The sequence below is a fragment of the Siphateles boraxobius genome, unplaced genomic scaffold (assembly GCF_051911475.1).
Source record: "Siphateles boraxobius isolate OS27281-9 unplaced genomic scaffold, OSU_SipBor_1 31, whole genome shotgun sequence".
Taxonomy (NCBI): domain Eukaryota; kingdom Metazoa; phylum Chordata; class Actinopteri; order Cypriniformes; family Leuciscidae; genus Siphateles; species Siphateles boraxobius.
In genome coordinates this window covers 4,684,553-4,707,536 of record NW_027508931.1, presented here as the reverse complement: position 1 = coordinate 4,707,536, position 22,984 = coordinate 4,684,553, and the positions used below count along the sequence as shown (strand labels likewise).

General features: G+C 36.5%; 4 protein-coding genes across 7 annotated transcripts in view; 3 read left to right on the top strand and 1 right to left on the bottom strand.

Moving 5' to 3' along the window:
- The first annotated feature begins 843 nt into the window (after nucleotides 1-843).
- Nucleotides 844-8,389, top strand: LOC143696779 (chitin synthase chs-1-like). Its single transcript, XM_077193464.1, has 17 exons — nucleotides 844-1,121; nucleotides 1,230-1,418; nucleotides 1,515-2,527; nucleotides 3,290-3,379; nucleotides 3,453-3,611; nucleotides 3,697-3,871; nucleotides 3,945-4,046; nucleotides 4,137-4,278; nucleotides 5,167-5,367; nucleotides 5,449-5,733; nucleotides 5,857-6,036; nucleotides 6,153-6,540; nucleotides 6,725-6,756; nucleotides 6,853-6,917; nucleotides 7,204-7,314; nucleotides 7,430-7,647; nucleotides 7,858-8,389. Exons 1-17 carry the CDS (start codon nucleotides 885-887, stop codon nucleotides 8,039-8,041), a joined length of 3,771 nt encoding a protein of 1,256 aa, XP_077049579.1. The 5' UTR covers nucleotides 844-884; the 3' UTR covers nucleotides 8,042-8,389.
- A 601-nt stretch (nucleotides 8,390-8,990) lies between these two features.
- On the bottom strand, nucleotides 8,991-21,568 carry c1qtnf13 (C1q and TNF related 13). 2 transcript variants are annotated; one of them, XM_077193459.1, is made up of 2 exons: nucleotides 12,686-12,809; nucleotides 8,991-10,586 (listed from the first exon to the last, which is right to left on the bottom strand). In XM_077193459.1, the coding sequence occupies exons 1-2, from the start codon at nucleotides 12,711-12,713 to the stop codon at nucleotides 9,502-9,504; spliced, it is 1,113 nt and encodes a 370-aa protein (XP_077049574.1). In that variant the 5' UTR covers nucleotides 12,714-12,809; the 3' UTR covers nucleotides 8,991-9,501. The 2 variants fall into 2 exon arrangements, with proteins under 2 accessions (XP_077049574.1, XP_077049575.1); XM_077193460.1 differs by lacking the exon at nucleotides 12,686-12,809 and adding an exon at nucleotides 21,488-21,568 and having other exon boundaries at nucleotides 9,397-10,586.
- On the top strand, nucleotides 13,640-20,924 carry ube2na (ubiquitin-conjugating enzyme E2Na). Its single transcript, XM_077193458.1, has 4 exons — nucleotides 13,640-13,793; nucleotides 17,699-17,945; nucleotides 18,374-18,514; nucleotides 19,706-20,924. The coding sequence occupies exons 1-4, from the start codon at nucleotides 13,764-13,766 to the stop codon at nucleotides 19,750-19,752; spliced, it is 465 nt and encodes a 154-aa protein (XP_077049573.1). The 5' UTR covers nucleotides 13,640-13,763; the 3' UTR covers nucleotides 19,753-20,924.
- nudt4a (nudix (nucleoside diphosphate linked moiety X)-type motif 4a) overlaps nucleotides 21,278-22,984 on the top strand; it is a 22,400-nt gene continuing 20,693 nt past the window's right edge. The window contains exons 1-2 of one of the 3 annotated variants that reach the window (XM_077193462.1): nucleotides 21,278-21,358; nucleotides 22,330-22,729. In XM_077193462.1, coding sequence (XP_077049577.1) covers nucleotides 22,502-22,729 — 228 coding nt within the window. In that variant the 5' untranslated portion in view covers nucleotides 21,278-21,358; nucleotides 22,330-22,501. Of the gene's footprint in view, nucleotides 21,359-22,092; nucleotides 22,730-22,984 lie in introns of those variants that run through there. The other 2 variants (XM_077193463.1, XM_077193461.1) reach the window with 2 other exon arrangements.

The following is a 22,984-nucleotide window of genomic DNA, read 5'->3' as shown; positions in this document are numbered from 1 at the left end:
TCACTTGCCCATTTTTCCTGCTTTTAACACTTGAAATTCAAAAACGGACTGTTCACTTGTTGCCGAATATATCCCACACCTTGACAGATGCCATTGTAACGCTATAATCAATGTTATTCACTTTACCTTTCAGTGGTTTTAATGTGGCTGATCAGTGTATGTTTTGCATGTCGACAGTTACATTTATGTTATTTGCATACGCTCATTTGGTCTTTGTGTGCTGTTTGTCAACTACTGTAGTTCTTTCGCACAGAAACCATTTCCTTCTGCATATTGTGTGCATGAGCATTACCCCCTAAACTAATGCCATTAGTTGCAAACATAATTCTATTTCTTTCCTGCAATTGTGTGTCTAAGTATAATCTGTTGATTAGAAGGGATTTACCACATTTGTTTATCCATGTAGTAATATATCCGGTAAATCTTAAAATAAAATACTTGAAATACTTGAGAAACTCTTTTCATCATCAAAGGGAGTGGAAAATTAAACGGAACATGGACAGGTAGATGATTTTTGTGTAAAGATAAATATAGAGGTCACAGCATAGAAACCAGTTTGAATAATAGCGTAGTGCTCCCTCCCATCTGCTTATAAGGCTCTCTTCTGTTTTACATATGGTTAATCAACAGGTTTTCCTGCCTTGCAAACATCACTATGGAAAACCAGCAGAGACATGAATTCAGGTAATCATTTTTTGTTTTTTTATTTATCAAACTTATATGAAATAATTAAAATTTAGATCTCCACAAACATTTAATTGTGAAGCTAAATGCTTATTTTCGAATTTAACATTTTCAACATTACAAATTTCTCCCAAATTGATTTCTTTATAAAGAACAATTATTTACCTATTCCTGGCATATAGTCCTTCAATCTCTCTAGCATGATAAATACCAACATTTTTTGTACATCTTTTAAATTTCTCGTTCAAGTGAACTATAAATTTTCCATTAAGCTATTTCCCTTTTTTTTCTTCCCAAACAGGCGATCTTGGGATGCAAGCAGAGAAGTGCCGATCATTCAAGATGAGCAGATACCAAAGAAACGAGTGCAGTGTTTGAAATGGTTCTCGTGTACCATTGTTGGCGTACTTGTCTTTGCCCTTGCGCTGCTCAGTCAAGTGAGCTGCTTTATTAATCATTGGCTAATCATTTTTGGATGATAGGATAACAATTAACTTGTCTATTGAATATTACACAGAAAGGCTTGATTTGTTCTTTCTTTACAGACATCATTTTTGCTTTTGATAACCTTTGGGAACAATAAAACTGAGATTATATGTTCAGAAAAGAAGCCGGCCGCCCTACTTGGCATTGGCTTTGTTCTGGTTGGGCCGAGTGTGCTCCTTTTGCTAAAAAGCACATGGAAGTTCATTTTCAAGAGTGCAGCCATGCCCTCTAAAAAAACTGTTTTTTGGGTAAGCAAAGAGTTTTTGTTAAACAGATGTATAGTAGCAGAGAAACTGATCGTTATGGCAGCAACCTTCTTGACTTTGATTTGATCTTTTCTCTAGGTCCTGTGTGTTGAGTTTCTGGTGGCATTGGGAGCTGCAATTCTAACAATAGTAGCCATGCCACACTTTGACATTGTCACTAATGTGATGATCCTAAACAGTGTGAGCATCCTGTCAGCAGTGTTCCAGGTAGTCGCTGAGTACCTCGCCAAAGAGAGGAAGCGGCTTATAATGCTCCCCGTATGCTCCATTTTCTTTATCATCCTGGGTTATGTGCTTTTTGCAGTCAGTTATCTGGCAATCGAAAGTTCCCTTCAGATGAGAATATCAATTGGCCTTGCCATCGTGGGGACCATCTGTGTTTCCGTGAACTGGTGGGAAAACTACAGCACGCTCTTCTCCATCTCATCTCTAGATGACATTTCCAAAGACATCGCTCAGTCCCGTAATGTGGTGTGCATCATCTCCAGTTTGATGAGAATCCTGATTACTTCAGCTGTGGTTGGAGCTTATGTTCCTCTGTCTGGTCAGAACTGGAAATCGGTCAAATCCGTCTTCGAACCAGTTATTATTTCATTGGTGGCGCTCCAGATTTTATCCTCTGCGCTGTGCCACTGGTTTGTAGTTGTGGCTTGCAAGATGCACTCCCTGCACCGCAGCTTCGCCTTGCCCATATACATGGCCTCGATTGCAGTTTTGGCAGTGTTTTTGATTCCACTTGCATTAAAACTCCCAGAGTCTAATCAAACTTCTACTTGTATTGAGAACATTCAGTCGAAATCCAGTGATACATTGTTGTTGTTGATGTTGAATGATGCTACAAAAACTCTACGTGCCAGGTACGTTGTGGGAAAAATGAGTACAGGAGGACTGGCGTGTTTGATCTGCTCTGCTCTGAGCTGGTGGTTGGGACTCATGCTCAGTACATTTTACATCTGGTTCCTGAAGATCCATCGAATAGAAAGAACCCAAGATCTTTTCGTGCGACGCATGTATGAAGGAGCGTTTCTGGAACAGTCCATGTTGCTGAACATCCGTTTTGAAATCAGAAAGAAAATCAAGGAGAAACGGTGGTAAATGTTTCAATTTTCTGAGTATGGTTGCATATTGTTAATATCAGCCAATATTAGAGATTTTTAAATGATCTGTATCGATGTTGAATATGTAATGATGCATTCTTATCGTTTTTTACATTTAAATTATCTGACTCTTACTTCATGTCCATCTATAAAAACACTAATAATTTAATAACGCCGTTAAATGCAAAGTAATGCAATACCCATTTTCATACTGTAATGTTGTGATGCATAGTCACTTGTCATTAAAAAAATTATTTTACTATTTGTAAAATTAGTAATTATTTTACTACTGCTTTATATATTTAGACTAATTAGACAAACTTATTTTAATCAAAGCATTTTACACAGTAAATGTGTTCCCATTCAAATTTACAAATGAGATTTTTTTCATGTGAAGAGAACAGTGAGATTAAAAGGAGAGCAAATGGAGTTTTGCTAAAGTCTCCGGCTTCTAAAATGTTTCGTCTGACAAAAATACTTTAATTTTAAATGTATCCTCTCAATAGTTTTAAAAGAGTTTCAGCATCTCAGACTGTACACTTGCCAAAATACCAAAGTTTGCAATAAAACACGTCTTATCACATTCTTCCAAATTAGCACAGTTATGCCTTTTACTCTATGTCAACGGACAATTGATTCACTTGCTTCTAATTTTACAAATGTTAGTAATTAAATTATATGTATCTGAGAGCAACCTCTGAGCAATTACAATTCTCCTATGAATTTCTTAATATGGATTTCTTATGTGTTCCTCAGCGCAAAAGAAACCATCAGAGTGTTTCTGTGTGCAACGATGTGGCATGAGACCTACGATGAAATGATGAAGATAATCATCTCTATGTTCAGGTAAACATACTCAGTCTCAATTGAAATGTGTGTACTTGTACTTGTTATTGAATACTATTTCTTTTACCACCAGGCTCGATAAATACAGGCCCAAGACCGACAAACACAGTGATGTCGAGTTTGAGTTCCATATTTATTTTGATGACGCTTTCAAGGATGTTGATTATGGAAGACAGCGGCATGCAAATGAATACGCTGAAATTCTTGTGGATGTAATTAAAGAAGTTTACACGTAAGAATCTTCTTAATTTTGATCTGTTTATGGTTACTGAGAATTTATGGGAAAAACGAATCTAATAATACTTCACATGCATTAGCATTTTTAGTGAGGAGGATCCATGTATATTCAAGCAGACGCCACCACTACCATGGCAGAAGATCATAAACACCCCGTATGGAGGTCGTCTGGAATACACCCTTCCTAAAGGCAATGTGATGATGGTTCACCTCAAAGACAAGCAACTTATTCGTCACAAAAAAAGATGGTCTCAGGTAAGGGTCATGCAGTTAAACACAGGTGCAGATGCTTTGCACCCAGAACTTCACTAATCATCTTTTTTTGCAGATAATGTACTTGTATTACATTTTTGGTTGGAGACTTAACAGACAGTACTTCAAAATGTTTGAGGTAGGAGAAGGACTGGATGACCTTAAGGAGAGACTGAAGGTTAGAAGCTTAACTTTAAAATTCACCACTAGTATTTCTACAGAATAATACAATATCAGCTAGAATCTGAATGTTTTTTATGCTCATTAGAGAGAGAAGGAGAACACATATATCTTGGCCCTGGATGGGGATACTGATTTCCAGCCGTCCGCAGTCATGCTGTTAATCGACAGACTGAAACTCTACCCGGAGGTTGGGGCTGCCTGTGGCAGGATTCATCCAACAGGCACAGGTTGGATATATAAATTAAGTATAAACCAATGTTATCAGGTCATTTTATTGTTTTTGATCACATTACTTTAAAATGTTCTAAATATCTAGGATACTCTACAATTCAAAAGTTTTGGTTCATTAAGATTTTATTATTATCAGCTGTTAACTTTAACTATGGATGATATGAAGCTAATTGGCATTGACTAAAAGCCATAAAACTCTAAAATGACTGTTTTTACTGTATTTTTGATCAAATAAATGCAATTGGTGAGCATAAGAGACTTCTTTCAAAAACATTTTAAAAATCTTCCTGGAACCCAAACTTTTAAACGACAGTGCACATTCTAGAATGGTTTTCAAAGTATAAGGCAGAGAAAGTGTGAAGATTAATTAACCAGATAAAACTACTACTAATAAATGAAATTAGAAAAAGCATTCAAAGAGAATCAAAATAAATCAATTAGGCTACAATTAAAAAAATATATAAAATCAAGATTACAACCAAATATGTCTGAGCTGTATGTATCGTCTGTAGGGATAAAGCCAGTTATGATACCTATAATCATAGGTGGTATTTTCCACCAAATTCATCTGTCATTTGGTAGAAACTAGTCGCAAATATAGACATGCCAGTTATGATACCTATAATCATAGGTGTTTTTTTTCCACCAAATTCATCTGTCATTTGGTAGAAACTAGTCGCAAATATGGACATGCACTCATCTTTGAAAACTATGGAAACATCTACATTAAATACAATACGATGTTTAACTATTTCGCCGTTTGATGACCATTGTAAAATCTGAGATCCACTCATCTATTCTAAAGAAAACTGCACTTGCAACTACTTATGTATAGTATAGATTATAAAGGTGATAAACTGACTAATAAGATATTATGCTTAAAGGGCCCATGGTGTGGTATCAGAAGTTTGAATATGCGGTAGGCCACTGGCTGCAAAAGACTGCAGAGCACGTGTTCGGCTGTGTACTGTGCAGCCCTGGATGTTTCAGTCTTTTCAGAGGAGCCGCACTCATGGACGACAACGTCATGAAGAGGTATACAACTAAAGCAAGTGAAGCCAGCCACTACGTCCAGTATGATCAAGGTAATGTCTACATGACCTCATGACAAATAATATCAATTCAGCCTCAATTCAAAATTCACCCTCTTTTCGGTGTAACGTCAGGCGAGGACCGCTGGTTATGCACTCTGCTTCTGCAGCAGGGGTGGAGGGTTGAGTATAATGCAGCATCTGATGCCTACACCAATGCGCCTCAGGATTTTAAAGAGTTCTACAACCAGCGCAGACGCTGGGGACCTTCTACCATGGCCAACACCATCGACCTCTTGGGCTCAGGAGGACTGACCTCTCAGAGGAACAGCTCTATCTCAAAACTTTACATCTTGTACCAGATTATCAGCATGGCAGCTTCCATCTTGGGCCCTGCCACTATCTGTCTCATGATATCAGGTAAGGTTTTGCTTGCATAGAAAAATTGACAGTAATTTATTTGCATTAGATTCATTTGGCTGTTTTATGGCCCAAAACAAAGTGCTTTTAAAGGGCTATTAAAGGGCTTTCTTTATCTTGCAGGAAGCTTTGTGTTCATTTTGGGAATAGGTGAAAATATTGCTCTTGCTTTGGCCATAGCGCCCCCTACTGTCTATCTCATCTTGTGCTACAAACTGACATCTGACATGCAGATTAAAATTGCAGCAATTATGAGTGTGTTCTATGCATTTCTCATGGCGGGAACAGTTATCTGCATCATAGGTAACGGCTATGTCTCTTTTCATGCGTAAAAAAACTATTTAGAACATCAATATTTTTGGATTTTGATTTTGAATATAGACTGCACATACTTTCTTTCCTCATCTCTACTCACATAGGGGATTTAGTGAAGCAAAGAACTTTTCTGACCCCCAGTGGTCTGTTCCTCATCGGCATGGTGGTGTTGTACATCATTACGGCAGCTTTACACCCTCAGGAGTTCTCACTGGTCTTCTATGGGTTGTTATACTTTCTCTGCATTCCCAGCGGGTATTTACTCTTGGCCATTTACTCTATAGTCAACATGAACAATGTCACGTGGGGCACTCGTGAAACCGGTGGCCAGGCTAAGACAACCGCAGTCGATACTATCAAGAAGAAGGTCATGAATGCCACATGTTGTAAATGTACATGTTTGGAATCTGAAAAAGATTTGAGCAAGGAGATACTACCTGCAGAAACCATAACAGAACCTGAAAAGCCACACATTCCTTTGGAAACACAAAGGTAAAAAAAACTACTACACTATAGCACAAATTCATACCGTTTCATCCCATTTCTATCCACCGGTGTAGAATTTTTATATTTTTATATAGATTTGAAAAAATAAAATGAATTACTTTCAGATTACAGTGGATGTTTTTAATACTACTATCACTACTAGTAATAATACTGTATTCCTACAATGTAGGGCAGAGGAGTTCCCACTCAGTGCTCATCAAAGTAAGTATGATTTCCATACTTAATATCCTAATATTCTAGCTGTTGACTTATTGAATTAGATTACGATTAAAATGGTTATATATTTTATTCCAAAAGCTTGGATTGAACATCTCCAGATGAAATCTTATGACTTTCCCTTGCATGAATCTGAACTTCCAATGGTAAGACGAAATTGGAAGAAATATATTATATTATATTATATTATATATTATATTATATTTATTTATAATTTATTTATTTTTGCAAAATAATTATGTTTAATATTATTCTGCCATAATACATGGCTACATTTGAATGGCTTTCAATGGAGAAACTGGCTTTTTGCTGTTTTTTTAATATATTTTTTTGGCTGCGCTAACTGGCCCAACTTTGTGCCATTGGTTGCTGCAGATATGCTGGTGCTTAGTGCATGCACATAATATAAATTTACTGTTTCACCACATGCAGGATGAAATCGATTTCTGGAGAGAATTGCAAAGAAAATATCTAGAACCTCTTAAAGAGAATAAAGAACAACAGGAAAAAATGGCTAATGATCTGAGAGAACTTCGAAATAAGGTAAGCCACATAAGCTTGTCAATATGCAAAAATTACTTTTTATGTGGTTGTGTCTATATGCTCTGGAACAGAAAAGTTTTGTCTCCATGTTGTTTTGCTGTTCTCTTTCATTTAGGTTACATTTGCCTTTTTCTTCTGCAATGCACTTTGGCTAGTGGCAACTTTCTTCCTTGAGACAATTGGTGACTCAATCTCCATAAAGATCCCGAAAATGTTTCCTAATGGGACTCGATCCCCAACAGAAGTGTTTTCCATTGATCCAATTGGACTAATGTTTCTACTAAGCTTCGCATTATTGCTGATTGTGCAATTTATTGCAATGCTATACCACAGGTAACTAAACATGCACAAAAGAATAAAATCACTATCACTGATTCTTTTATATGGTTAAATTTGCCAGACCTTTTTGTTTTAGTGTTTCACTAAATCACAAAGTGGAGATCATACAATAGATTATATATAAAACCAGTCTAAAGTCTGAAGATAAATCATTCCATTTTATTCTTATTTTTAGTAATGGTGTATTATGTTCTTTTGTTTCAGAATCTACACATTAATCCATTTTGTGGCGTATGCTGATACAGAAATTAAAGCTTGTAGAAAGCATGGTGAGCCAATGGATCACACACTAAATTGCCATTTTAAATGTTTTTATTTTATTTTTATTATTAACAATGTCCATGTTTCAATAGGTTGCACAGACCCAGGATTCAAACCCCCAGTATGAGACGTATGATCCAGATACAGCCTTATGTTTTCAGAACCACTCTATTTTGAGAAGACCTGTGACTTCAGTATAAGGATTTGTATTTAATTCTAAAGGTTTATTGTCCTATAGATACTAATGTAGCACTAATAACATTCTGAATTATTTATTTGAGGAGGATTTAAAATTTAAAGAGTAAAAAATATGTCTGTCAATTAATGATTTAATAAGAGTTAATTACATGATATGCCAACTAGTAATCAAATTAATCACAAACAATCACCGATACCGGGTATTTTTTGCTAAATATTACATTATTTCTACCTACTAAAGCTTTGGATTTATATTTGAACATTACTAGAAGTGACCTTTTAAGGCGATTATGTTACTTTATTATTTTTATATTATTTTTATTTATATTTTAAATTATTTCTTTGTACATATTTACTGTTGAGTGTATTTAAATAAAAATGATCTATTCTCTTTTGTAATCGTCTCTCATTGTGACTCCGGACGTTTTAACGTTATTGAATAGAAGTTCAGTTTGTGTGCATTCTTAATGGCTTTACTTTCTGAGAATACGCGAGTTTTGTGGCACCTGTTGGATATTGTGCTACCACGTGTTTCTTTCTCTCTCTCTTTTTTAAACCGCTAGTAAGAAGAATTATTTTATTGTTTTATGTGGGTTGCAATAAATTACAGCAAATATACTATACATTATACTATAAATCCTTTAAAAACCAAACATTTATCACAGTTTTATGCCATCATTGATGTGACATATGAATGGTGCATTTAAATGAATCTATTAATTAATTATAGAAAGACTGATGGTAGTGTTTACTTGTTAATGTTTAAATGCCAATTTGACATATAAATGAATATAAGTTATTAGGTTTCCTATATGTACGATATCGATCTTCACAGTGTTGGCCAAACACACACACACACACACACATACCCACACACATGGTTAAGTTAAAGTTTATTTAGATTAGTTTATATCCAAAATACCCATAAGAAAGATCTTGGACACTTTCTAATACTTAACAACAGTAAATAATGGTACAATTAAAATCAGCACCAACTATGTCTATGTAGAGCATTTTGCCTCTAACAATATGAGAGAGTCACAGTAGCATGTCTTTCTAACAACTTTCAATAATAAGGTGATAAATATGATAAGCTTAGATCAATAGTAAATTTACATTCAAACATGAATATATATGAATTCCATTTTAACGGACATTCACTAGTGATCTGCTAACCAAATGCAATGTAATGTTTGTTAATGTCATTAATGAAAGTTGTTGCCATTTCTTTAAGTTTTACCTGACAAAATGATACAATATTTACATAATAATTTGTGATGTGTAAAAGCACATAACAAAAGCACTATGTTAGAGGACTGAATGTATTGGCAAATTTAGTACAAAAACAAAAGGTTAAAGGCGGAGCTATGAATTATTCAGTACTGGTTCTTAGGGGAAAGTTCTGTCTATGTTCATGGAATCGGCAAAAGGATAGACCAGGAATCCAGAGAATGTTGTGTAACGTCCCTGGTTGCTGTAAACGGCGTATCCGTCATCCTGCTGACTGTACAGCCAGACACTGTCTCCTCTTTTCAGTGACAACAGCAGACTCTGACTCTGCATCTCTCTCCTCCGCGACAAGTCCTCGTCGAACACCATGGCCCGCACCTCCCCTCTGCCCACCATCAGCTTCACCGACAACGCCCGACGAGGGTGTTTCCCCACAGTAAACGCAAAGAAGTACGCACCTGGGAAGTGGCAGGTGAAACGTCCAGAAGTTTTGTTAAAGTGGCCGCCTATGTTAACGTATTCCACGTCAAACGTGAGAGCTTCTCTTTCCCGATGCCCTCTGCTTTCACCCAGCGCTGATGATGTTCTTGCCACTGAAAACGCAGAACGTGGTTCCTCAATGGTTGTCGTTCTTCTCCAGTCATAATGGGCATCTATAGGGGGAGGGCAACCTGGAATATGGAGGCCTGGAGGAGATAGATGGTTATTGAGATATCCAACTGATGGTGTGGAGTCTGGGTGGACGAGATAACCGCTAAATGTGATGTATGGTCCAACGTTGCTGTAGATGGCGTAGTCGGGATTCTCCTGAAGCAGAAGGTAGACCGTATCCATGGGCTTCAGACTGACCATCACGCTCTGGCTCTGCACCTTGCGACCCTGGTTCCGGTATCCGTCGTACGCCATGGCCTGCACCTCCATCCCGTTCTTCACCAGCATGACAGACAGGATCTTCTTTGGAAACTTTCCCACGGTGAACGAGAAGTAGTACGCACCAGGCAGGCGGCATCGGAAACCGCCTGTATCTGGGTTGAAGTCATCACCGATGTTGACGAGAAGGCGGTCAAAGGTCACGACCCGCTGAGTGCCACCCAACACGCTGCTGCTACGTGTGGCGGAAAAGGCCGAGCGTGGGCCTGAAGTCATTGGGGTTATGTTGAGGGATGCTACATAGCCCAGACATGTGACCAGCCCAAGTAAAGAGGACACACCACTGCTTGGTCTCCATAATGTCATGCCAGCTGCTGTAGAAAAATAAAAAGTCTTCAATGTCACTTCTTGGCACTGTTGAAAACGTAAAAAATAGTTCTCAAACAACCCCAAGTAATTATAGAAAAATATATCAGTGTGCCATTATGTATTTTGCACCAAAGGTACAAATTGAAATGCTTTAATACTTTAAAATCAAACATTTTCCTTGAATTGTTTTAATTATGTGATTAATGTGTTAATGGGATGTTTTAACTCAGTCAGTATGACATTTTTTCACTTTATCGGAATTATACGAAACTTGGTGCCTTTTGGGGCACTTGTTATATGAACACACAAAAATGTGGAACTGATTAGAAAAGGCTAAATTGTCTTAAAAAAAAGTTAATGGTTAAAAAATCTGTTAAAAATGACAGACATAGAAAATGAATGGGAAATATAAAAAAAACCAAAATACAAAGCAATTTTCTGTGGTACTCTCTATAAATCAGCTATGATAAAGTAATATCTGATATTGTCTAAGTATATGTCCAAAGGAAAACCCTAATAAAAGTAAGTAATGTCTAAAAATGCCCTTATAAGCAACCAAACAATACCCAGCCAAATATTTGGAGGCATCCATTGGTTGCACCATAGTATGACATGATTTTCTTTCATTCTCCCATCAGATTGCACCAATCTGCCTTCCATGCATTGTATTTTAAATAATGCTCTGTTTTTAACTTAAACACTGTATTAACTGAATTTAAATATCAAAATATTAGAAATTATTTTATGTAGAAATAAATGTGCATAATTTAGAGGTGTATTGTGTTGTACAATAAAATCCCCTCAAAATACAAAATATTAAAGAGTAAATATTATAAAAACAAACAAAGTTATCCTTTTTGTCTCTTGTTCACAAGTGTGACACCTAAGTAAGGAATACCAAAGGGTTATATAAAGTTTTGTAACTAATCTTTTTTCACTTTTAATCACTCGAAAAAACAACATCAACATCATCAACATCAAACAAGTCCTGCACCACTGGCATATTAAATGTGTAATGAACTGGTTAAAATGCCATATAAACGTGCAAGGAATTTAGGTTTAGCGCTGTCAGAATGGATTCTGCCGTTCATATCAAGTGCTCAGTGGAAGCAGTAGTCCCTCTAATTCAGCTGGCATTGTCTGTTCACAGTGTGCACCGGGAAAAGGCAATAGATTAGACATTGGTTCATCTGCTCCTATGTGCTGGAACAAAGGCATATTTGGGAGGTGGAATTGAAACATGTCACGGGTGCAGATCCATGGGACTCCCATGATGGGAGACTTCGTGGTCAAGTGAAGACCCGGTCAGTTAGTAACAGATAAGGAAGACACCAAAGACCACAATAAGACACATTAAGGGCCCATTAGTGAACAAGGGGTCACTGGTCGTATTTCCTCACGTTTTGACTTACTGTCAAAATAACTCAAGTTGACAATCAGGAAAGGTTTAGCCAAGAATTCCCACAACTACATTATTATCATCATGTGATGTTCCTCTACTTTTTTATATAAGCACTTTTATTATTTATACTTGTTTGTAAGTTTAATGTAATAATAATAATAATTACAAATATTCCTTTAACACTTCAGTGCATGTGCACCCTAAACATAAATAAAGTAGACTCGTTTTTTTCTATTAATCAGTTATCAGATTAGGAAAAGTCATAAAGTATCAAACTAAAACTTTTATGTTAAGAGTTTTTTTTTAGATATTAAAAGACCTAAATACTCTCAGAGTCTGACTTAATTTCAGTCTTTCAATTTAAGATCTACTCATCTCTTTTGAATATATATTTTGATATGTAAATGCTTTAAACATAATATAAATAAATATGTATGCTTATTAATATAATATGTAGAGCATAACATAAAAATAAGTCTATCAATCTTAAAGTTTTAGCTTGGTTTTGTGAATCATGGGAATTGCTATATTAAACAGGTTCTGCTATTCAATATGAAATATGACTGCAGAATGCACTGTACATTCAAACAACAAAAAGAAGAAAAGTTATTATTGTCTACAATTACTGTAACACAATATTTGAGCATAAATCATACTGATTAAAGACAATAAGAAACGTTTTTTTAAACACCGTTTTCATACCTGGTCTAAGTATCCGCAGAAACTTCATTTCTGTGATGACCTGCTCCCTTGTCTCTTAAGCCTCAGTTTGCAGTTTGTACACCGCTGTGAAGAGGTCCAAAAGTTAATTCTGTGTGGCATCTACTCTCACCGAAAACTAGTGCCTCCCATGTTCAAATAAAAGAGGTATTAGGGGAGAGAGAGAGAGATAGGTAGATAGAGAGAGAGAGAGAGAGATAGAGAGAGAGAGAGAGAGAGAGAGAGAGAGGAGGTGCTTCATGAATAAATTTTTTCAACCTAAATCAAATATGATTTGATCGTTTATATTTTTTAAAAGTTTTATGTCATTAAGTTTTATGATTTCAAGACTGCAAATATGGAAATGTAAGTATTAATCTAAGTATTTATATAAATAAAAACTAATAATAAACATTATTTTGCAATTAGTAGGGTGGTTATTTGTAATAACAGTGTTCAACCTTATTTATAGATAATTTTATTGTTTTTACACAAGTAAACATGCTTAATTAAACTTTAAAAAGTTAAAGAAAAACTAGATTTGATGTAAAAAACAGTTATAAACGGTATTTTATTAACGGAAATTACTGTATTTTTTATTTTTTATTTATTGTATTAAGTTTATTTTAGCTACGTTATTTTTTCTAGCACCCCAGCATTTTTTTTTTACAGTGTAGGCCTCATAATAGGCCTATAGAATATTTCTTAAAAGGGCTCATTTCAAAATGTTCACCTTTATATCTTCAAAAAAAAAAGTGAGACTAGTGATATAATAAAAATCAGAATTGTGAGATGTAAAAGTCGCAATTAACTTTTTTAAATTTTCTATTCCGTGGAAGCATGTTACTGTATTAAAAACTTCAATCAAGTGTGTTTTTCGGTGAAAGAAACAGCTTTCCCTCAATACAAAACTACAACTTCGATATCATCATCATCGTCATCATCATCATCAATTGCGCACGTTTCCGCGTGCGTCTAGACGCAACGCGCCGGAAGGCGTGTGTGCACTGCGTCTCCGCCGTCAATGCAAACGAAGTAAGAAGCACCGAGAGTCAAAGCTAAAATCCGCATTCAAGACAAGATGGCAGGGTTGCCCCGCAGGATCATTAAGGTAATCGTGAAGTGAGACACACGGCACATTTTAAGTCTATATTTTTTAATCATAACTACACGAAATCCTCAAATAGCATTGTAATTATCAGCCAAAGAGAAGCGACAGATGGCTTAACGTTTGGCACTGTATTTGTTAGCCACTTCCGTTTCGGTACATTCAGTCGTATCCCGAATATGGGTGGTTTAAAAATACATTCACCGCTGTGAAAAATGGCGGAGGGCCTGTGTCTTATTCATTACTATCTGGGGCACAGAATCAAAAGCATTAAGAAATGACAAACGTTCCAATACGAACTGAAGTCTAAATGAGAGCGGCTCGCTCGCGGCCATTCATTGCTTAAGCTCGAGCTGTTGTGTGTGTGAGCTCGCGAGACTGCTAACAGCTCCAGAGACGGCTAGCTAGGCGTAAAAACTTAGTAATATAATCAGAATTAAGCAGTCACAATTATTTTCACAACGATTTTACGTATATATTATATATGTGTACCCGTTTTTACTGCGTGTAGGATGTCTATCTGGCCATTTACGGCACGATCATTTGCAAAATAATTTGTCTCGCTCGCTTCCTGTTGGCGAGGGAAGCTGTTGCGATGCTTCTGCTAAACGAGCTAATGACTGCAGGCCCCAAACAGCCGAAATTTCAAATAAAACACAACTTGAGGTAATTATGAAAAACATTAATTAAATAACGGCCCATCCTAAATGGGAACCGTTGTTTATTCTCACGGGAAATTTCAACATTTGTAATGTTGGAGTAAAGCGACAGTTCATTCCAAATTCATATTAAAATCGTCATCGTTTATGAACTTGTGGTGTTGCAAACCAAAAACAAAATATTTATGTCAGTCTAGAATGCAGAAGGAAATGTTAGACAGAATGAAAGTCTCCATTCACTTTCATTTTGTGAAAAAAATTTGTAAAATTCTAGTCTCACAGATAAACGTCATATTCGTTTTGAACAGCATGAGAGTGAACAAATAATGACAGAATTTTCTTTTAAAAAACAATGAAAATAACTCTGATGAACAGATATATGGCTATTGAAATTACGTTAATGGCTTCCTCCTGATAAAAATCACAACTCTTAGTCTGGTTTAATTTTATTGTACAGTATGTGCACTTACATGTATCAGTGTACTTAAAGTACTGGGTAATATAAGGTAACTACATTGGTTAAGGATTGGTTAAGTTTAGGTTTAAGGTTAGAACCTAGTAGTTATTACGCAGTTATTGTAACAACTATAATATGTACAACGTATAAATGCGGAACAGGACTGTAAAATAAAGTGCTGCCGTGAGTCTGAACGCATAAGTTTCCGCATTTTATTTAGATTAAATGGATTAGGCCCTGGGTATATCATTGCTGCTTCATCTTTTGTGTATATTATCAAGAAGGTTTCTCGCTTTGCGTTGTCTACTACTGCTGAAGTCCAGTAATTAATGCTTGTATGTCGAGCACTTCAGGAATGTTTGACTAAAGGGAAGAAACTTTATTTTATTTGCACCGTCCTCTGAATAAGACAATGAAACAGTTGCAGTAGGTTTGCGTGTGAAATGAACTGAGTGATGTGAGTGGGAGGGATGGGAATGCATCCTTGATGGCCTGTTCCCCAAGCATGAGACCATGACAGGGAGCCCCTCTCTTGTCTGTGTTTGCTCGGCATGGTTTTGTCTGTAGGATATCTGAGACATGCGAGGAATTTCATTCTGAGCACAATGTATATGCTAGGTTAAAGGATCAAAGTAATGTAATGAATGCAATGATAAACAGTTTGAGAGTCATTATCACACAATAAACCCTTTAGATCGTCACATTAAGGTCCTGATCATGCGGTCAGGCATTAATTGGTTAATGCACGTTATTCCTTATATGATTGCGCTATAGTGTAAGATTTATAATACTTCAAACAATCTCTATTTCAATTAACTATTGTTCTTTTGAACTTTCTATTCATCAAAGATTCCTGAAAACTTGATGAGGATGATGATAAATTATTCTTGAGCAGCGAATCAACATATTAGAATGATTTCTGAAGGATTATGTGACACTGAAGACTAATAATAGAGTAATAATGCTGAAAATTCAGCTTTGTCATCTCAGGAAAAAAATACATTTTAAGATCTATTTAAGTAGAAGTTAATTTAAATTCAAATTTCAACCCCAAATGTTTGAAGGGTCATTTACATCAGATCTTTATTGGTTTGTTGATTGATTTTTAATTGTATATGATAGCTTTTATTATTATTAACCCGTATCAGGATTATAAAAATATATAATGCTAGATTTGTTCAGTTGAAATACTGGAATTAGAATATTCTTATAGAAGAGTCTTGTTTTACAGGTTCATTATCATATGGCTAAAGAACCCTCCCTTTTTGAACAGGTGTGGTAGGTTTTGTACATAGGTTTTAATAACACTGAGATTGTAATATCCACTTTTTGGCATGAGTTCTCAGATGCCAACATGTCAATCTATAAGGTGTAGAGTGGAGCATAGTACAGCAGTTCTCAGATGAATAAAGTCTCCAGACTCAAGCATTCCACAGGTGATATCAGATTCTCATTAGTCACATGGGTGTGTGTTTTCAAAGGAGTGTCAGGGTCAGCCCTATTTCTCTCTCTAACTGAATGCAAAGTGTGTCTTGATTGGCTTGTAATGGCTGTCAGTTAAACCCTTGTAGTCTTGGTTTTAGATGAAAATGTTTCTGGAACATGGGTTGTATTTTGAGATATTACTCCATGTTAAATGTCATTTAGCAGTGCAAGATGCAGATACAGGACTGCACCAAGACTGATCATGGAATAAAAAGATATAAACCCGTGCTTGATATTGAAATAGCAGGATACTGTCTTCTAATGTGGTGCAAACTAAGAGAGTGTTTACCGAAAACATTTATAGTGGCTAACCAGTAACATTTGTGGTGATGTAAGATTGCCCTCTGCCCTACTGAAGGTTAAGGATACTGTATTATCTGTAAATATTGTAGTTCTGACATTGGTCGCTATATTTAAGCACACAAAGTGTGTGACTTTGTTGAAATGTAAATCTTTTCCTATTTTTTGTGGTTTAACAAAGTTGTGCATACAACAGTTTGGGGTCAGTAAGGTTTTTCTTTAAAAAAACTTTTTTTTATTAAAGTCTCTTATGTGCACAAAGGCTGCATTTATATGATCAAAATACAGAAAAAGCATTATTATTGTGAAATAATTACATTTTAAATTACATTTAAGATGTCATTTATTCCTGTGATGACACAGCTGAATTTTCTACACGATTACTCCAGTCTTTAGTGTCACATGATCCATCAGAAATCATTTCTAATTTGCTGCATCAGAAACATTTCTTATTTTTATCAATGTTGAAAACAGTTGAACACAATCTTTTTTCCCCCCCAGGATTTAATAGAACGTCCAAAATAGCCTTTATTTGAAATACAATTATTTTAAATGGTTTTGTCTACAAATAAGAATGTAGGACTGACATTTTAACATGTTTAAATTCATTCTGCTATTTTGACCCTAAAATCAGGTATATGTGGGCCTGGCCATACCAGTATCTAATAATAAAAAAAAAGTATTCATAAAATTATAAACCTAAAATTATTCATGACCTGTCAGTCCATGAATCACTTTGCTGTACAGGTTTGTTTGCCATTTGAATGTTGTTGATGCGGGACAATTGGTCTTTTGTTACATATCCATTGTGCAAGGTAACAAGGTGAAATTATACAGTTTTTTCAAAGACAAAATTTCACTGTGTACATTATATGTTGGCTCTTTCTACTGTTTTGTTTACTCGACCGTCTCACTGCCAGTGCTTTGGCTAATCAGCTGAGTGTGTAGAGAAGCCTTATGTTCCAGCCAGCCTAATTGATCTTGTTTCCATGCGTATGTGTGTGTAGGAAACACAGCGTTTGTTGGCAGAGCCAGTGCCAGGTATAAAGGCAGAGCCAGATGAGGGGAACGCTCGCTACTTCCACGTGGTCATCGCCGGACCTCAAGACTCCCCCTTTGAGGGGGGAACTTTTAAACTTGAACTCTTTCTTCCTGAAGAATATCCCATGGCAGCTCCGAAAGTACGCTTCATGACCAAAATATATCATCCTAATGTAGACAAGCTGGGAAGAATATGTCTAGATATTTTGAAAGGTGAGAGACCATTTTATTCCATCTTCTAAAACTTTCAGATTATACTGATTTTACTCATCATGACCTACATACATTATTAAGAGTTTAATGCTTTAATTCTGTTGTAATTGAATGCCATTTTTTTAATTGCTATATTTACACTTTGAAATTAATCTGAGATGATCACTAGATTTTTCATTAGTCCGTTATCATTTATTCATTCTGAAGGGCCTTTTTCTAACACTTCATGCAGACTTCATTTTTAAAAGATGTGACCATTGAATCTCTGTAGGAAGATTGAGGATCTCAGATTACACCTTTGACCCCATAGAGAATGATCCCTCTGCTCAACTGTACATGGCTAGACTTAGCGCAAATGAAAGCTAGCAGCTACTTTTCTCCTAATGCTCTTTCTCTTGTTGATCTCTCTCCATGGCATTATGTCACAGATAAGTGGTCTCCAGCCTTGCAGATCCGCACAGTGCTGCTATCAATCCAGGCATTACTAAGTGCACCCAACCCTGATGATCCTCTAGCAAATGATGTCGCAGAGCAGTGGAAGTCTAACGAAGCTCAAGCCATAGAGACAGGTGGGTGCTGGTTAAATGCGTTTAAAGGGATAATTCTATGAAGAATAGATATTGTTAATGTTTATTTGTCTGCTTGTTCTACATTGATTTAGTTCTACTAAATCAGAGGTTTTTCTGGGAGCTTTAAGAGGCCAGTGGCACTACTTCATTAGCCGTGTTTCCACTGTTGGGACAAAAGCGAGCGTGTTAGTGCGTGCCAGGGCCAGTCGCATTTCCACTGTCACTTCCGGGGCTTGATCGTGCCTTATCTGGGCTTCCTCGGGGCCAACAGCCTGGGGTTTTTGGCCCACCGAATACCTTGGTCTAAATCGGTCCAACTGGGGCTTGAACAAGTGATCATGAACAAAGCCGGAGTCAGGAGAGGGGATTCTGATCACTGTATGAGGCAGAAATATATTTATACGTGATGCTAAAGGCTGCTTATGCTAACCATTGCAAAACTAAATGCATATGAATATGGAAAATACCAGAGACCTTCCTACAGACCAATATAATTGTGCATTTATTTGATTTTTATGTGTCATCTGTCTCTTCCCTGTGCCTTTGTTGATAACGGACTTGAACTTAGACTTGTTATAAATCACTCTCCGGTTAACAACACGTATAACTCCCGTTTTCTGTCCATGCGCTCCCTCTGTCGCTCTGGCTGAAAGGATAACGGTATAGTGAGACAGGAGAGATCTTTTAAACCTCCTTAGAGCACATCACTTAATGGGAAATTAATAGAAATGGACGTGAACAAATAAATGGGAAGCAGGTGCGACAGAATAAGTATGTGTTCTTTTTTTATGTAGTTTTCAGTCAGCTAGGTGTGACGTCATTCTATGGAGGCGGGCTTTAAGGTAGCTCTGGGGGGGGCGACTGGCCTGACAGTGGAAACGCAGCTTAATTTTAGTCTTGAGGCTATTGGCCCCGCCGGCACGCTGTTAGTCCTGGCTCTAACTGGCTGATGATGGAAAAGCGGCTATTGATAATCTTTCTGTCGCAAAGGATAATGCAGAATAGTTATTTTCATGTAGCTGTCTTTGAAGTACATTGTTTGGATATTGCTAATTAGAGAAAATCCACACCCTTTTTATTCACACAACTGTAGTTGAAGTCAGTTTTGTGCTGAACCAAGTAATTTATCTCTACAGAGTGTGAGAGAGCATTTGGGGGTGTATTAACTCTGCATTTGTTTGTCTTTTTCAGCTCGAACATGGACCAGGCTTTATGCTGGAAACAATATTGAAGTCTAGAAATGTTTGGGGGCACAAAAGGAGGGGAAAAAAAGAATGAAGTTAAGAGTGAACAACTCCATGTTCTGCCAAGACCTATTCATTTTCATGTAAAGGACACAGTCTTAGGAAACAAAACAAAAAAGAAAAGATAAACTGAAAAGAATATATTAACAAAAGTAAACAGAAAACTTCATACAATTTGTGATTTAAATGCACATTAGTAAAAAAAAAAAAAAAACGCGTCTTTGTCCTGATTCACTGCTGTTCTGATGCATGGGCAGATGATCTACTCATACGGCTTTCTTTTACAGTGGTTGGGGAGGTAGCCACAGACTTCTGCTATGAAGTGTGCATTAAAACTGACTGTCATTTTGTCTGTCCCATTGCATTGGGGGGGGGGGGGGGGGGGTACAATTTTTTACATTTCTTTTAACCATTTTATTCCTTCTCATTGCTCTGTTAATGAGGAGCAGCAGACTATCCCCTGTTTAGAACACTTGTCAGACCTTCCCTTTTAGAAAAACCTAGCAAAAAAGTATAGGTTCTTTAAATAGGAAAAGAGACGCAAGATTGAAAACACATGCAAACAGTAATTTCACCTTGGAAATGGTTCATCTGAAAAAGTCTTTCCACCATCACAGAAACTGTTGAAGGTGTAACCCCTAATGTAGAATTTATTCTGGACTATGGGTAAGGTAGAGCCTAGAGAGAAGGGAGATTTTGTGTAATATTTCTTTAGTATAACAATTGTTATCATATCCGGTTTTTAGTGTTTTGTTTTATCTATCTTGCCATCACTGTACTAATTGCACTCTTGAAACTCCATTGCGTGCTTTTATTCTTGTGTCCATCACAATCCAGTGCATTGAGATTCATTTGTCTGTTTCTTCCCTTCAGCATTTATTTTGAAACGCCAAGGTTGCAGGGGACTGGAGATGAATGATAAATAGTATGATTTTAGTAAAGGGATGAGGGGTGGGAATGTTTCCAGAAACATTGCAAAAGATCAATAAAGGCTTTGTCTCAATTTCATCGATTGGTCTTTGGTTAAAATGTCAACTTCAAATCTGTTTGTAAATTCCTGCTTTCTATAGAAAGGGGGGAAAATCCTACTTTATAAATGTGAGGACAACAGTCCACACACATATTTCTGTTCTTTCTGTAAATAAAATCTGTTGATTAATAAGAAATATTTATGTGGTGCTTTTATTACAGTTCTAAGAATGAAGCAGGTTAACTGCTCATTTGTTTTTTCTTACGCTGTTCTCCTACCTTTCAGTAGGCTTTCACAAGAAAATGTCACACACCTTAAAGTTAATCATTACTCCAGAATAACCTGGAACGATCAATTACAGATTTATTTCACGTGGAGAAATTCCACATCTTTAAAGGATTTTTTATGTTCTGAGGATGGTTGTTCATCATCATTAAATTTTATTAACTTAATTAAGGATTTACGGATTAAACATTTAAGTTGGTTTCCCATGCAATTTTACAGAACTGCTCTTTTGATGTTAGTAACGCGAAGTCCGACTCCATCCTTTCTATGAATCGGTCCTTTCACTCAACTGGTTTCAAAGAAACAGTGAAACGCTTCGTCGATCAGATTGACATTACTGATAAGGTCAGTCTCTTTTAGAACATAAATATAAAGTTAAGACAATTCCAAAACTAAATTACAAATGTTGACTTCACAGTTGTTGCACGTTTTAATAAAAAATGATGTGGCGATAAAACTATTAGGTAAACCTACGTAAAAGTTTCCAGTAGGCGTAGGCTACATTTTATTTGTTCAATTTCAACTATCAAAGTAGCCTAATGTTATTTTCCTTCCATAATTCAAATCCTCGTTTCACTTTTGGTTTATCAAGTGTAACCTGTGAAGTCAGTGAGTCGTTTATTCAAGAACATTTCGGACGGTTTCAGACTGTTATAAGCTAATCTTTTTTTTGAAAAGCGTCAGCATCGAAAAGATCCGACTTAAAATAATAGTTTGCTGTCTGGATAACTCTTAAACTGATTCCATTGCAGGGATAGTTCACCCAAAAATGGAAAATGTGTCATCATTTTGATCATCATGAGTTTGTTTCTTCTGTTTAACATAAACGAAGATATTTTAAAGAATGTTGGTGGTAACCAGACAGTTGACGGTAGCCAAAAAAATACTATGGAAGTCAATGGATGCCGTCAAATGTCACCAACATTTTTTAAAATATATTTTGTGTTCAACAGAAGAAAGAAACTCATACAGGGCCGTTTGGAACAACAATTATTCAAAAAGAAGTAAATTATGATAGGCCTACAATTTTTCTTTAATAGGCTACTCGGGTACCAGCAGATGGCGCCAATACAACATACCACCACAATCTAAGTTGCTGCAGTGTTGCTTTTGTCTCCGCTACTTTAAATCAATAACTGGCAATTGCATCAAATTTATTGCGATGCAGCATAGTTCAAATCTACCCGGTTAGAGCGTCGGTGAATCAATTACTCCCTTCCTCTGGCGGCTGAGATGATGTCTCATTCATATTTCCAATAAGGGAAACGCCTATCTGTTGATGGCATCTTGGGTTTGTAACGCATATCCTATTGCAGCTGATTTAAGGCGACTGCGCAGAACTGAAGAGCCGCAGCACAGTGTTCACATTTCACACAGCACCAACCAGAGACACCATGGTCAAGATGAGAACACCACAACTCACAATCTCCGCTGTCCAGAGAGGAATTATGTCTTCAACATGAGGCACGTCTTATAAATGCAAACTGTATGATCAGCCTGGAAAATCTGGGACGACTTTCAGCTCTTGGCCTGAAAGGCAGATGCGTTGAGCGGACGATCCAACAACTAGGCAACCGAGAACACTTGTATTCTTGTTTTGTTCGGAGAAAACCCCACATGATGAAATTCAAGCCAAATCAGACAAGGACATATGACGGAGAGGGCTTTAAAAAACGAGCAGCGTGTCTATGTTTCAAGAACGATCGGGAGGACGAGGTAAGGTTGAGAAAAGTGCCAATGTGGTTGGTGGTTTATGTAGTGCTACAACTGTCGACTACTGTACGACTACTATCGCCTACAGACACGTCATAAATAGATATTGCAACCTGTTTTAAAGTGACATTTCTTGTTACTAACTAGTAGGCTATTTTATTTTAGCAACACTTGTTTCTTAAATCAATGTAAGCCAACAATTAGTGACTAGAATCATTATTCTTGTTCTATAACACTTCAACATAAGGTATCATTAAT